The 13,208-nt window shown below is 43.2% G+C and overlaps 1 protein-coding gene across 1 annotated transcript; it reads right to left on the reverse strand.

Moving 5' to 3' along the window:
* Positions 1–4,406: 4,406 nt before the first annotated feature.
* LOC103646191 (probable metal-nicotianamine transporter YSL11) lies at positions 4,407–8,154 on the reverse strand. Its single transcript, XM_008670913.4, has 6 exons — positions 7,629–8,154; positions 6,725–6,885; positions 6,547–6,644; positions 6,324–6,458; positions 5,939–6,128; positions 4,407–5,846 (listed from the first exon to the last, which is right to left on the reverse strand). Exons 1-6 carry the CDS (start codon positions 8,119–8,121, stop codon positions 4,740–4,742), a joined length of 2,184 nt encoding a protein of 727 aa, XP_008669135.1. The 5' UTR covers positions 8,122–8,154; the 3' UTR covers positions 4,407–4,739.
* Between the last annotated feature and the right edge of the window lie 5,054 nt (positions 8,155–13,208).

Below are 13,208 nucleotides of genomic sequence, written 5' to 3' on the forward strand. Positions count from 1 at the left end.
TCCTCAACACAAGTGTAAAAGTGTTGACAGAACTTCTTGCTAACCGACTGCAACTAGTGATTACCAAGTTAGTCCACCAGAATCAATACGGCTTCCTAAAGGCAAGGACAATTCAGGATTGTTTAGCTTGGGCTTTCGAATACATCTCTCTTTGTCATTAGTCGGGCAAAGAAATGGTAATTCTAAAGTTGGATTTTGAAAAAGCTTTTGATAAATTAGAACATGCAGCTATCATTGACATATTGAGGCATAAGGGGTTTGGGGCCAAATGGATTCACTGGATCTCATTGATTTTAGGCTCTGGTACATCCCAAGTACTTTTAAATGGTGTCCCTGGAAGACGCTTTCACTGCAGGCGCGACGTCAGACAAGGGGACCCCCTGTCCCCCCTTCTCTTTGTCCTAGCACCAGATCACCTTCAGTCAATTGTTAACAAGGATAGAGACCGTGGAATCCTCAGGCTTCCACTTCCGACTGCATGTGGGACTGACTTCTCGGTTATTCAATATGCAGATGACACTATCTTGATCTTGGAGGCTTTCCCTAAAGGCCTAAACAACTATTCTTCCTTAAGGCGATGCTTAATTCATTTACAGAATCTACACGCCTCCATGTGAACTATCACAAGTCTAATATTTATCCCATCAATGTCTCAGACCAGAAATTGGCGATTTTAGCAAATACGTTCCACTTCAAGGTTGGAGCTATGCCTTTCACCTATCTTGGGCTTCCCTTGGGACTTAAAAAACCCAACCTGGGAGCATTACAACCTCTCATTCAGAAGATCGAACGAAGACTTGCGTCAACTTCTGTCTTTTTATCTCAGGCTGGCAGACTGCAAATGGTTAATGCGGTATTTTCCTCTCTCCCAACTTATTACATGTGCACCCTCAAGCTCCCAAAAATGGTGATTAAGCAGATTGATAAATTCAGACGACACTGCCTTTGGAGAGGATCAGATATAAATGCAAAAAACCACCTCAAGTTGCTTGGAAAACAGTCTGCAAACCAAAAGCTCAGGGGGCTAGGTGTCATAAATCTCGATTTACAAAACAAAGCCCTTCTTATGAAATGCCTTCACAAATTCTATAATAGAGATGACATTCCGTGGGTCAACATTATTTGGGCCAACCACTACAGCAATTCGCTACCTTCAGTTAAACCCGTTAGTTCCTTCTGGTGGAAAGATATCCTTAAAATTCAAAGCACATATAAGGAGTTAGCCCGAGTGGAGATTGGAGATGGAAAAACTACACTCTTGTGGCATGACAATTGGGATGGTTTGTGCAAATCTGCAAGTTTCCTGGAACTCTGGTCTTTTGCCTCCTTCAAAGACATCACCATTCATCAAGCAAGGCTGGTTTCGCCGAATGAGATGTTTCACACTCCTCTGTCCGCTGAAGCGTTTGATCAGCTTCTTGCTTTACAAGACATTTTTGACAAATCTCCAGTTACATGATCAGAAAGACAAATAGCTCTGCAATGCCTCCTCTAGTTTGTTTTCTTCTCATAAGGCCTATTCCCACATGACTGGTAACCAACCGACCCACCCCCATTTTTCCTGGTTGTGGAAATCCAAATGTCAACCCAAACACAAGGTGTTTTTCTGGCTACTGCTCAAAGATAGATTGAATACCCGCTCTTTCCTCAGGCAGCATTCAATGCCATTGGACTCTTTCACTTGTGACAACTGTATTTTTCAGCTGGAAGAAACGACTCTCCATCTTTTTTTCAGATGCAACTTTGCGCGGAGATGTTGGCTACTCTTGGACATCCGTCCGCCACGAACAACTGATCTACTCCATACCCTGCTGAGGATTAGAATGGGATGGCACATTCCATGAAGATTGGAAAACATCATCATTATGACTTGGTGCATTTGGAAAAGCAGAAACAATTGGATTTTCAACGAGACTCCACCCACAACCAATGAGTGCAAGGAAATGTTTAAAAAGAAATGAGTCTGGTGTGCCATCGAGTTAAGCCTTCTCTGAAGGAGAAAATTAGTAATTGGTTGCAGAACATTGTACTGTAATCCTTTCTTTCTTTCTTTTTCTTTAAGTTGCACTTTTTGACTTAGATTTATTGAAATAATAAATTACTGTAGACCCTCCCTATAGTACATTCACTTCAAAAAAAATATTAGAAAGAAAACTAACTTTTAAGGAAAATTAGCTATTCCGTTTTTATCTGGCCAGTTAACCTAGTTGTAATCTGATTAAATTTTATATCTAACACACATATAAATATAGATCGTCGGCTTCAATAAAGAGTACGACGTTTCAAGCAAATATTTCATGGTATCAAAACCACCACCTCTTTTAAAGACGTCTAGTGAGAAAGAGAGAACAATGACGGTGACCTCATTGTCGTCGTTCTCGACGTTGGTCCTTGAACCGTAGTCGGTGATAAACTTAATCGGATGGATCTTGTGAAAGATGTAGTCCCTCCCTGCTATTTGTAGTGCGAAACGCATGAAGTTCCTCGATAATAAAATCATCATGTCGTTAGCTGAGATCATCGCATGATCGATAACAAGAAGGAAATAAGATGCCAATCCATATTATGTAATCTCGATGATACAATATTAATAAGTCTTGTTGTACCTCCTCAACTCCCTTTCGAATGAGATCATGGGACATATTGCGAAGAAGGAAATTTCAGCGTTGATGCGGAAAGCTCTAAAAGAGCTATATCCGTCACAATTAAAAAGCAAGGTCACAAACCTTCAGTTTGCTCTAACAAACATAAACAATAGATCGATGACCATGCCTTAGTAAGCACTTAACTCAAGGTCAAGCCTCGAGTATGAACTGAGACCAAGCCTCTTAAGGTTCAGAGGTTGGTTAGCAAATTTAGGTGAAGCTTCAATCTATCATTATATTAGTCATGGATTGCACAAAGAATGCCGATGGCTGTCTAAATGATGACTACCATGATAGACGACCACCGCCATTATCATCAGCCCGTAATAAGGGCAATGTTGTTCAGGCTAAGAGCACTAAGAAGAGTAAGATCACCAACCGAGAGGCTTAGAGGGCCCTAGAGGTGGCCTAGGTAGCAGAAGCTACAGAGAGAGGTGGCAACAACTTGAGCAATATGAGATAGAGTATCAGTTTACTGTATATCGATCCATGTGTACTCGAGGACCTCATTTACAACCACCAAAAACAACAGGTCCAGATTACCCATTCTTTATTCACTTAGACATAAGGATCGCCAGTGCTTCTTGAGTACACGAGCTTCAGTTTGTACCACTCGAGCAGTGGTTTCTAGCAAAGAGGGATTGTAGAGCTTCATATGGTTTCTACACCTTGTTGCATGAGGGCTTCCACTAAATTATGTCCTGTAGCAGGATCACATTAGACTACACATAGTTTGTTTCTTAGACAACATAGTTGGTGCTAGACGAGAGTAGATCCATCCTCACATCACTTAACTGCCAGGACTCGCAAGTCTTGTTTCTAGACTCTATGTTGAGGTCTAAGTGAGAGAGCTCTATGCTTCACTATGATCATGAGTACTTTTAGTTTATCTTTGGAGGTAGGCCTCACATACTCTATGCCAAATTGCCAATGCTTATTAGAGAGTGACCGACAAAGCTTCAATATATATATTTTAACCACGAAAGTAGATGTTAATCAAGATAAGATATGTGGTAAAGGTGCTAATAGAAAATTTACTAAATCAAAAAATTTATAATAGTACTACAATTAACTACCAAAAATATTTACAAAATTCTAATTTTTTTGTTGGACCTTATTATTTAATCAACTCAACTAGTGATCTCCTGTGGACCCTGCTCGAGGTTTTGGTGCCCTCCAAGGGTAGTTCCGAAGAAGAGATGTGCACAAGCAGTGGCGATGACCGATGTGAGGAGAAGGCGAAATGGTGAGATGAAATTTTCGGGGAAGCACAAGATTTAAGTTTGCATCTTCCGCTGCAAACCACTCTCTTCCACTTTTCGATTACGTACCTGAACATGATGACCGTTCCTGTTTGTTCATTCGGAATCAGGCTTCTGGAGAATATGATTGTTGTAGGGAATCAATGCGGAGGAAGATGAAATGGTCCATAGTGTTTAGGATCAAGAAAGTGACGGATTTTTATTATCGTGACGACTCGGCTGATTATGTGTTGATTTTAGACGGTTTTCACTTAAGCAGTTCTCATAGAAACTGGTTGAAAAGTTAGGCGTTTGACAATCCAAAGCAGCTTGTGGTGGTCAGAATCAGTCAAAAAAGCTGAAACTAACAGGGCCCTAAAGATCTAACTTATCAAGGAAGAAATCTTGTCTCACAGAACCCCATGATTTGTCAATTGTGCAATACTAACACTAAGCATATTTACAGTTTTGCCTTTTTGATTCACTAGAGATATTTGTTGGGAATAGTCACACATTGTATGTTGTCAGTGGACAAGCATGATTTATATGGTTGTGATGCAACCTCTAAGGGACTAGTTTTTTGGAGAGTGTTGGTCCAACATACTCAAAGCTCGCTGCTATGGGTATGGGTGCATGTGTCACGACCCGATGCCTGGGTGGGGACGGACAGATATAACAACCGGACAATTTGCAGCACTAACTAAAATTAGGCAACTTCGCTAATTGTTCTTCACTAGTCATTACTAAAAAGTTATGATCACTGCCTAATGAGATTTCACAAATTTATAGAATTATTCAACCACTGAGCTATGAAAGAAAGAAAAATTATGTTCTACTATCAGACTGGCACTCACTAATTCCCAAGGAAGGAGTCCACTCTGGCATTAACAGACCTTGACAGAAACTTCATGCAAATGGGAGGTTTCACATTTGCAAGAGAAAGAATAGCCTCGGGTAGTGCCCAGAGACCATCACCACACATGCAGCCTGATGCAACGGCCGGTCCGAACGAGTCTGCTTCAGCTTTATTTCTCATCTCCCAAATGAAGAGTATTGTGCAGCCCAAGAACATGTCAATGGTGAAGTATGCTCCAACATAGAAAGGAATGGCTACTGCCATGGGGATGGGGATGAACTTCGCCACCTTCTTCGGCACCAGGTCCTTGACCATATTGACAGCGAAGGCGGCCGCAAAGAAGATGTAGGATAATGTCAGGCAATGCTTTGGAAGGGACAATCCATCGACGCCCATGATCGCCATGTTACGGTACATAAATGTGTAAGGTGCTGGGTAAGCGCCATTGGTGGCTCCAACATCGAACGACTTGTAAAACAGCCAGAAGACGCAGGGGGCAATAACACAGCCCATGGCAGTGCCTATCACTTGGCTTATGAACATGGACCTTGGTGAGGCCAGTGTCAGGTACCCAGTCTTGAAGTCTTGCATTAGATCAGCAGCTGTTCCCACAATGCTCATCATCACACCACACGCAGCCAGTGCCACAATCACACCACTATGTGAAGCACCTGCCCACGCACCGAAGCTAAAGATCGCAAGTTTACCATAGGCACTTGCGAAGGACCAGTTTGTTAGGCCACATCCATAGGCATTGCAGAAGGCCAGTGCAGGTGAAACGATGTACGCAACCAAAATATGGTACCATTTGAGCTGTGGGATTATGAGAGGGAGACAACCGATTGTTATAGCTGCCAGAACGACATAGCCTCCCAACGCAACTGTCTTGGGAATCTGATCCTTCGTGAATAGCTCAAGACGACGCTTGTCGTCGAAAGACTCGGTTTCAGTGGTGGCATCAGCAGGGGTGCCATCGTTCGACACAGGAAGCGTGTTTGCTTTTCTATTCCTGTACCTTGATACGAAGGCTTCGATTGTGCTATAAAGTACCTTCAAGATGTTGTACAGGCCATCCCCAAGAATTACTGATATGGTTAGAAACACCTGCAGCGTTATGTTCTCAGTTCTGGGTAATGCATTGATTGGTTGCAGAAAGATTTTTTTTTGCGTGCTAGTAGGACCAAGTTGTAGCTTACTCTGTAGCCGTGCAGTCCATGCAGGCTGCTATCCGGAAGAGTCTCGGGGTACCAACTTCCTTTCTTTGTGCTGATCAATGGCCACATTATTCCCCAGGACATGATGCCTCCAAGAAGAAGAGACACATTTACAATATAGGGGCAGATCATTCCAACTCCAATATAAGTAGGTGAGAAATCAAAAAAGAACCTGGAAAATGATAAATTTTTAGGCACTTGAGAACAATAATAGGACTATGACTAATCACACAAGAGACTCGATAGTAGTCGATGGTATCTGAATACTGTGCTCATTAGTGCATGTAAGTTTGGAGCTTCTCTTTCTGAATTAGATTTGCTTATTTTTTATGGGTCCAGTCCAGCAGCTGGACGCATCCATACTGACCTATTTTTATAGGCTTCAAGGCCGAGCGTTGGGAAAGAACCAAATCCGCAGTGATTCCCGGCGGTGTAGAACCACTGGAAGAACGCCCAAAGGAAACTAAGGGAGAAGTACTTGCCTAACGTCCTAACCTGTTTCCTGAAATAGAATATGGTCTCATCAGTAATAATTCTTGGTTTTTTTTAATAATGATGTCAGATTATACAAGAGTTCATATGTTGCCTACTTTGCACGTTCAGAACCCTCAGGTGCATGGAATCCATTGATGAGGTAAGCAGTCGCAGCGCCACTTGGATAAGTCAGTTTGTAATCCACGATCATAACCTGAAAACGTGTACTCCAGTTGAATAATCATGTGCAGAATGTGTCCCTGGAGAATTAGAGTGGCAGAGTGAAGCATCTACCTTTCTCAGAGGCACCAGAGCGAAAAGACCAAGAAAGCTGACGAGAAACATAAACCCCATCATCCATCCAAGATGGGGATCCTTGATATCCTGAGGATCGTTCACCTCTGTTTTGTTAGCAATTTTTGCACTCATACCAAACAGATAACTGCTAAATCCACCTGTTAGATTAGAATCTGTCAATCACAACTGTATGATGTGATTATATTGCTTCTTATTATCTCACCGCACCCTGAAAATGTAGGGGTGTTTTGGTTTTTAGATATTAATTTTTTGTCTCTTCATTTTATTTTATTTTAGTTTCTCAGTGAAAAACAGGAATTCTAGTTCAAAAATCAAATAGATTTATTTTTTAAAAACAAAAATGATATAATTTATATTAAAAAAATACCAATTTCGGAAACATAGATTTTTCGGACACCATCGAAATTAAGGAAATTTCGGAAATTTCTGAAATTTCTGTCCGAAATAGTAAGCCCTGGTGACAATTTAGGAACTAAAATAAAATAAAATTTCTGTCCATAACCTTCACCTAGGATTATATTATCCCAGAACCTCAGTGAACTGAGGGCCCGTTAATTAGTGGTGGAACACTGGCATGTTACCCAATCTCTAGTTTGATTGTAATTTGTAAATGACCGTATGCTTAAAATCTAATTTAAGCCAAAGTAAAGATGCATGGTATCAAGTATCAACAACGTGTTAAGATCCTGCATGGTTCACCAGCGACTGGATTTCCTTTCCACTCGTGGCGAAAAAATAAGTCATTTTGTGATTAAAAAAATTTAAACACAACTAGTGCCGGGTGACCTAATGTAGATTTAATCTGGAAGCCAAAACTAACTCTAGCCGGCCGGGCCGGGTGCATCGCCGATCTTGTCTCAGAGGAATGAAACTATTTTACCAGTGAAGGTGATGCCGTAGGCGGAGACGACGCAGGTCTGGATCATGGTGTTCTCCTGGCGCGTGAAGGGCTGCCTGAGCAAGCCCATGCACCCGATGGCCCTGGTCCAGGTGCGGAGGAGGAAGTAGCTGAGGAGGCTGGCGCAGACGTTGAGCGACGGGTTGATGCCCGTGGTCAGGTCGATCTTCATGAGGATGACGTTGAACACGACGGAGAGGAGGGCCCCCACCACGAAGGCGCGCACCGTCAGCTGCTCCCGCCACGACGGCACGGGCTGATCCGCGAAGGCCTGCTCCACCGACGACGGGGCCAGCTCCTTACCGGCGGCGGCACTGGCGCCGACGTTCCTGTCGTCGGCTTCGTCTTCGACGTCGGCGCCGGGGTGGCGCCGGCGGATCAGGTTGTTGTGGCCTAGTTCCACGGCCTCGGCATCGTCGTGTACGGCTGAGCCGCCGGAAGCGCTGCCGGTGGCGGTGCCTGCTGCTGGAGCCATGGTGTGGTGTCGTCAGTCGGTGCGGTGCGCCGTGCGCGACTCGTTCGGTGCTTTGGGAGTAGATATAGATAGAGGCCGCTGTGACGGCCAGAATCTCTCCTCAGATAGTGGAGGCCAGTCAGAATCTGGATCCGACTGTTAGTGTTAGGTCAGTTACGGTTATTTTAGGGAATGACACTTGTCAACAAACAACAAATGATGCTGGAGTGAGTAGTGCTGCTCCTCAAATTCATAGCATGGGCTGCAGCATGCAACGTCAACATGCATGGGCTGATTACTGATTTACAGTGCATACGGAAAAACCCAATAGGGAACGGTATCTAAGAGCAACTCCAATAGTTTTTAAAAAATAGCTTGCTAAAATTATGTTTAGCAAGTTGCTAAATAGCTATTGGAAGTAAAAAATAACTTAATCTTTAATAGTTGCTCATATTTAGGAAGTAGTTCAATTTTGAATCTAGCTTTGGCAGTCCTGCCCCTATGAGATCTAGCTAACAATAAGGTTGAGAGCAGAGGATATGAGTGCGGAAAAGAAAAGGTCAGTCGACATAAACTATGGAGGAGTGGTGGTCAGGTGGCGCAACCTATGAGGAAGTTGGGTACGACAGTGAAGGAGAAACTTGTGTCACACGCGTTTGACCTAGCTACCTCATTATGCTAGAAAGTAGAAAAAAGAGCGTACTATACCTGGCTACCTCACTGTACGGGAAAGAGAAAAAAATAATCACGCTAGTGTGAAGAAATTGACGTCAACTGCATTTAGAGAACTATGGGAGTTGCTCTAAGATGATATCTGGTTTTTAGGGACTAACTAGGTATGTGTCCTGCGTTGCCACAAGACGTGGGGAGCGTGGCGAGTGGCGTCTAGGTCCCAAATTTCTAGAGTAGAGGGGTGTGAGTTCGAGTGCTCGCTTTATACTAATTTTTGCGGGCGCTGGACGTGTGGAGGATGAAGTCATGATATCATACGTGCCCACATTAGGTTCTTAACAGAGTAGTATATAGATTTTTAGTTCATCCATTTTAAAGATGGAGAGACTAAAAATTAGTCCCTAGGAAACAAACATCACCTAAGTCAAAAAAAAAAATTCCTTTAATTAAAATCTATAGACTTGAGCAACACATTCTTGCCCAACTGAATGAGTACATGAGCACGGACAGCTTGTGGAGACACAAACCGAAACACACATGGCATCTACAAGAGCACACGCTCTTCACCATCTAATCCTATTCCGCTCACCCGCACTACTCCCATTCCATCTTTCTGCCGTGCCGTTGCACACAAGTCCAAACCGAGCTGATTTGATATCACGAAGCATAAATTCTTTCAGTTAATCTGGGCTACAACCTACATCAAATTAATTTGATAGATGGCAACCAGAAAATCACAGTACTAGGCAATTCAGGGACGAGTCTGCTTGAATGCTAATACAAAATATGAACGAGTCTGCTTCGGCTTTGTTCTTCCATTCCCAAAAGAAGAGTATCACACTGCCCAAGAACATATCAATAGCGAAGTATGGTCCGAGGTAGAAAGGAATTGCTGCTGCCATGGGTCATGGGGATGAACTTAGCAACCTTCTGTGGCACCAGATCCTTGATCAGATTGATGGCGAAGGAAACAGCAAAGAAAATGTAGCAGATCGAGCGTGAGGCAGTTCTTCGGAAGCAAGGACAGGCCATCCACGCCCAGGATTGACATATTACGTACGGTACATGATGGCGTAAGGTGCTGGATAAGCGCCACCACTCGCACCGATGATATCGAAGGACTTGTAGAACAACCAGAAGACACATGGTGCAGTAACACATCCAATGGCAGTGCCTATCACCTGGCTGATGAAGCCACAAGTCTTGCATCAGATCGGAAGCTGTTCCTACAATGCTCATCATGACACCGCATGCAGCTAACCCTACGAGCACAGAGCACTCCGCCATGTGAAGCCCCGGCCCATGCACCAATCACAAAAGATTGCAAGCTTGCCATAGGTGCTGGCGAGGGACCAATCTGTTAGGCCGCATCCATAGGCATTGCAGAAGGCTAGTACAGGTGCAAAGATGTGGTACCACTTGATCTGAGGGATAATGAGAGGGAGACAGCCGATCGATATAGCTGCCAGAACAAAACATAGCCACCCAATGCAACTGCCTCGGGAATCTGGTCCTTAACGAATAGCTCAATGCGACGCTTGTCATCAAATGACCCAGTTTCAGTTGGGGCCGGAGGTGGTGTCCCATTGTCCGACACAGCAAGTGTGTTGGCATGTTTCTTCCAATACATTGATACCTACGAATGTGCATAAATACTTTCAAGAAGTTGTTCAGGCCGTCCCCAAGAATTACGGCTATGGTTATAAACACCTGCAATTGTTTATACCTCGTCAGTTCTTACTTCTTAGTAGTTGCGAAAAGGCGAAAATCTGAATTCTAGCATGACCCATTGCAATTTATTTAATTTTTGAACGAGATCACAAATTGTACTTCACAAATTGTAACCATTAAGTCCATGTAGAGTTGTAGACTGCTATCAGAAAGGGATTTCGGGTACCAACTTCCTTTCTTTGTGCTGATAAGTGGCCACATTACTCCCCACGAAATGATGCCTCCAAGGAGAAGAGACATAAGTAGCTGAGAAATCAAAATAGAACCTGTAAAACAGAAAATGTTTTTTTATAAGTAATTAAGTACAATAAAATTATATTAAAAAATCATATATGAGATCGTAAATTCATAATATCATAAAAATAACAATAGCCAGAAGACAACTCCTAAGCTAGAGAGACTAAGGGTCTCTTTCCTCGTAGTATATCATCTAGCTTATTTTATATAGATCAAATTAATCGATTTATATAATCCTATTAGAGATGTTTGTTTATATAAATTACTAGTATAGTGCCCGTGCGTTGCAACGGCAATAATTATGAAAACAAGGCATATAACTGTCGCTACCCTGTAGCGCCTTCGCCGCCACCCGCTTCTTCTAGGCGCAAATGCGCTGCACCACCACGGCGCACAAGCGAGCACGAAGCAGAAAGTTGTCATTTTTTTGCATCCAGACAAACATGGCACCCAATTCTCTTTAAAACTTTTGCTAAGACTTAACAATACATTTTGTTCCATGGACTAAATTATTATCCTACTAACTTGACCATAAATTAGCAACAATTATTATTATTTATATGAAATTAGCACCATACTTATAATCTACTCCAATCATTCTACCGCAGAACACAAACAGAAAAGGAAGGCAAGAGGGCCGATCGCCACATTTCACAAAAGATAAAGCATGAAGACATTATACATGCAAATCAAATTATGTCGATAGAACAATCCTTCTTACAAGAGAAAGTAGAGATTCTGTGCAGCACCATGTTATTTTTCATTAACACCAATTATGAGACAACAATGTGGTGATCGCTACGCCCTTACACTTTAGTTCGATCATCAACATTCAAATTAGATATGTCTAAAGCCCCTCTTTTCAACTTAGCAACAAGAACCCACATGCCTGCTAGATCATTCTCCAGAGATAGTTCCTTCTTTTCCTCTTTTCCCTGATGTCGGCAGTCTTGCCCATAGATTTCTGGCTCAGCATCCGAGCTACCGAGTTTCGCAGCCTGTGCGCCTGGGACTGGGATCCATTGCCAGATTGGCCCATCGTCCTCTCCAGCTCTGACAAGAGCGCCTTCACAAGGACGTCGAAGCGGCTCTTTGATGTAGGATTGAGAGCACCTAGAGGGGGGTGAATAGGTGATCCTGTAAAAATCAAAGACTAATAGCCACAAAACTTAGTTATGAGTGTTAGTGCGGCTAAGTAACTTGAAGCGGGTTCTTGTGAACACAAATAATCACAGAGAGAGCAATCAAGAGACACGCGATTTTATCCCGTGGTTCGGCCAAGTAACACTTGCCTACTTCCACGTTGTGGCGTCCCAATGGACGAGGGTTGCACTCAACCGCTTTCAAGTGATCCAATGATCAACTTGAATACCACGACTTTCTTCCTTATAGTTTTCTTCCCGTTTGCGAGGAATCTCCACAAGTTGGAGCATCTCGCCCTTACAATATTGATCACAAAGAATGCACAAGAGTAAGGTTGGGAAGAGCAACACACACAAGACTCAAATACGCAGCACAACCACGCACACAAGTCACGACTTGAGCTCAAAACACAACGCACGGAGTTCACAACTCAAATGGAGCTCAAATCACTATCACAAAGAATCGAATGCGTGAAGTTGGAGTCTTGGAGTCTTAGGAGGCTTAGTCATTGGGTTTGTTACCGGTAAGGAGTTCGTAGGAGGTCTTCTTGAGGAGGCGATGCAGATATAGCCGGTTTATGGCGTGGCAGGTTGTGTTCACAGCTTCCGACCAAAACCGCTCGGGCGTCTTGCACTCTCCAAGCATCGTCCTCGCCATGTCGATAAGTGACCTGTTCTTCCTCTCTACCACACCATTTTGCTATGGAGTGTAGGGAGCGGAGAACTCGTGCTTGACGCCTTCCTCCTCAAGGTATTCCTCAACTTGCAAATTCTTGAACTCGGACCCGTTGTCGCTCCTTATCTTTTTCACCTTTAGCTCAAATTCGTTTTAAGCCCTCCTTAGAAAGCGCTTTAGGGTCCCTTGGGTTTCTGATTTATCCTGCAAAAAGAACACCCAAGTGTAGCGGGAAAAATCATCAACAATTACAAGACCATACTTACTTCCCCCGATGCTAAGGTAGGCAACAGGTCCGAAGAGGTCTATGTGAAGAAGCTCTAGTGGTCTTGATGTTGTCATCACATTCTTGTTGTGATGAGTGCTTCCCACCTGTTTCCTTGCCTGACAAGCTGCACAAGGTCTATCTTTTTCGAAACATACATTGGTTAGTCCTAACACATGTTCTCCCTTTAGAAGTTTATGAAGGTTCTTCATCCCATCATGTGCTATACAGCGATGCCATAGCCAGCCCATACTAGTCTTAGCTATTAAGCATGCATCTAGATCGGCCTCCTCTTTCGAAAAATCAATTAAGTAGAGTTTGTCGTCTAATACACCCTTAAATGCTAATGAACCATCACTCCTTCTAAAGACAGATACATCAACAT

This window comes from Zea mays, chromosome 2, assembly GCF_902167145.1.
Source record: "Zea mays cultivar B73 chromosome 2, Zm-B73-REFERENCE-NAM-5.0, whole genome shotgun sequence".
NCBI classification, from domain to species: Eukaryota; Viridiplantae; Streptophyta; class Magnoliopsida; order Poales; family Poaceae; genus Zea; species Zea mays.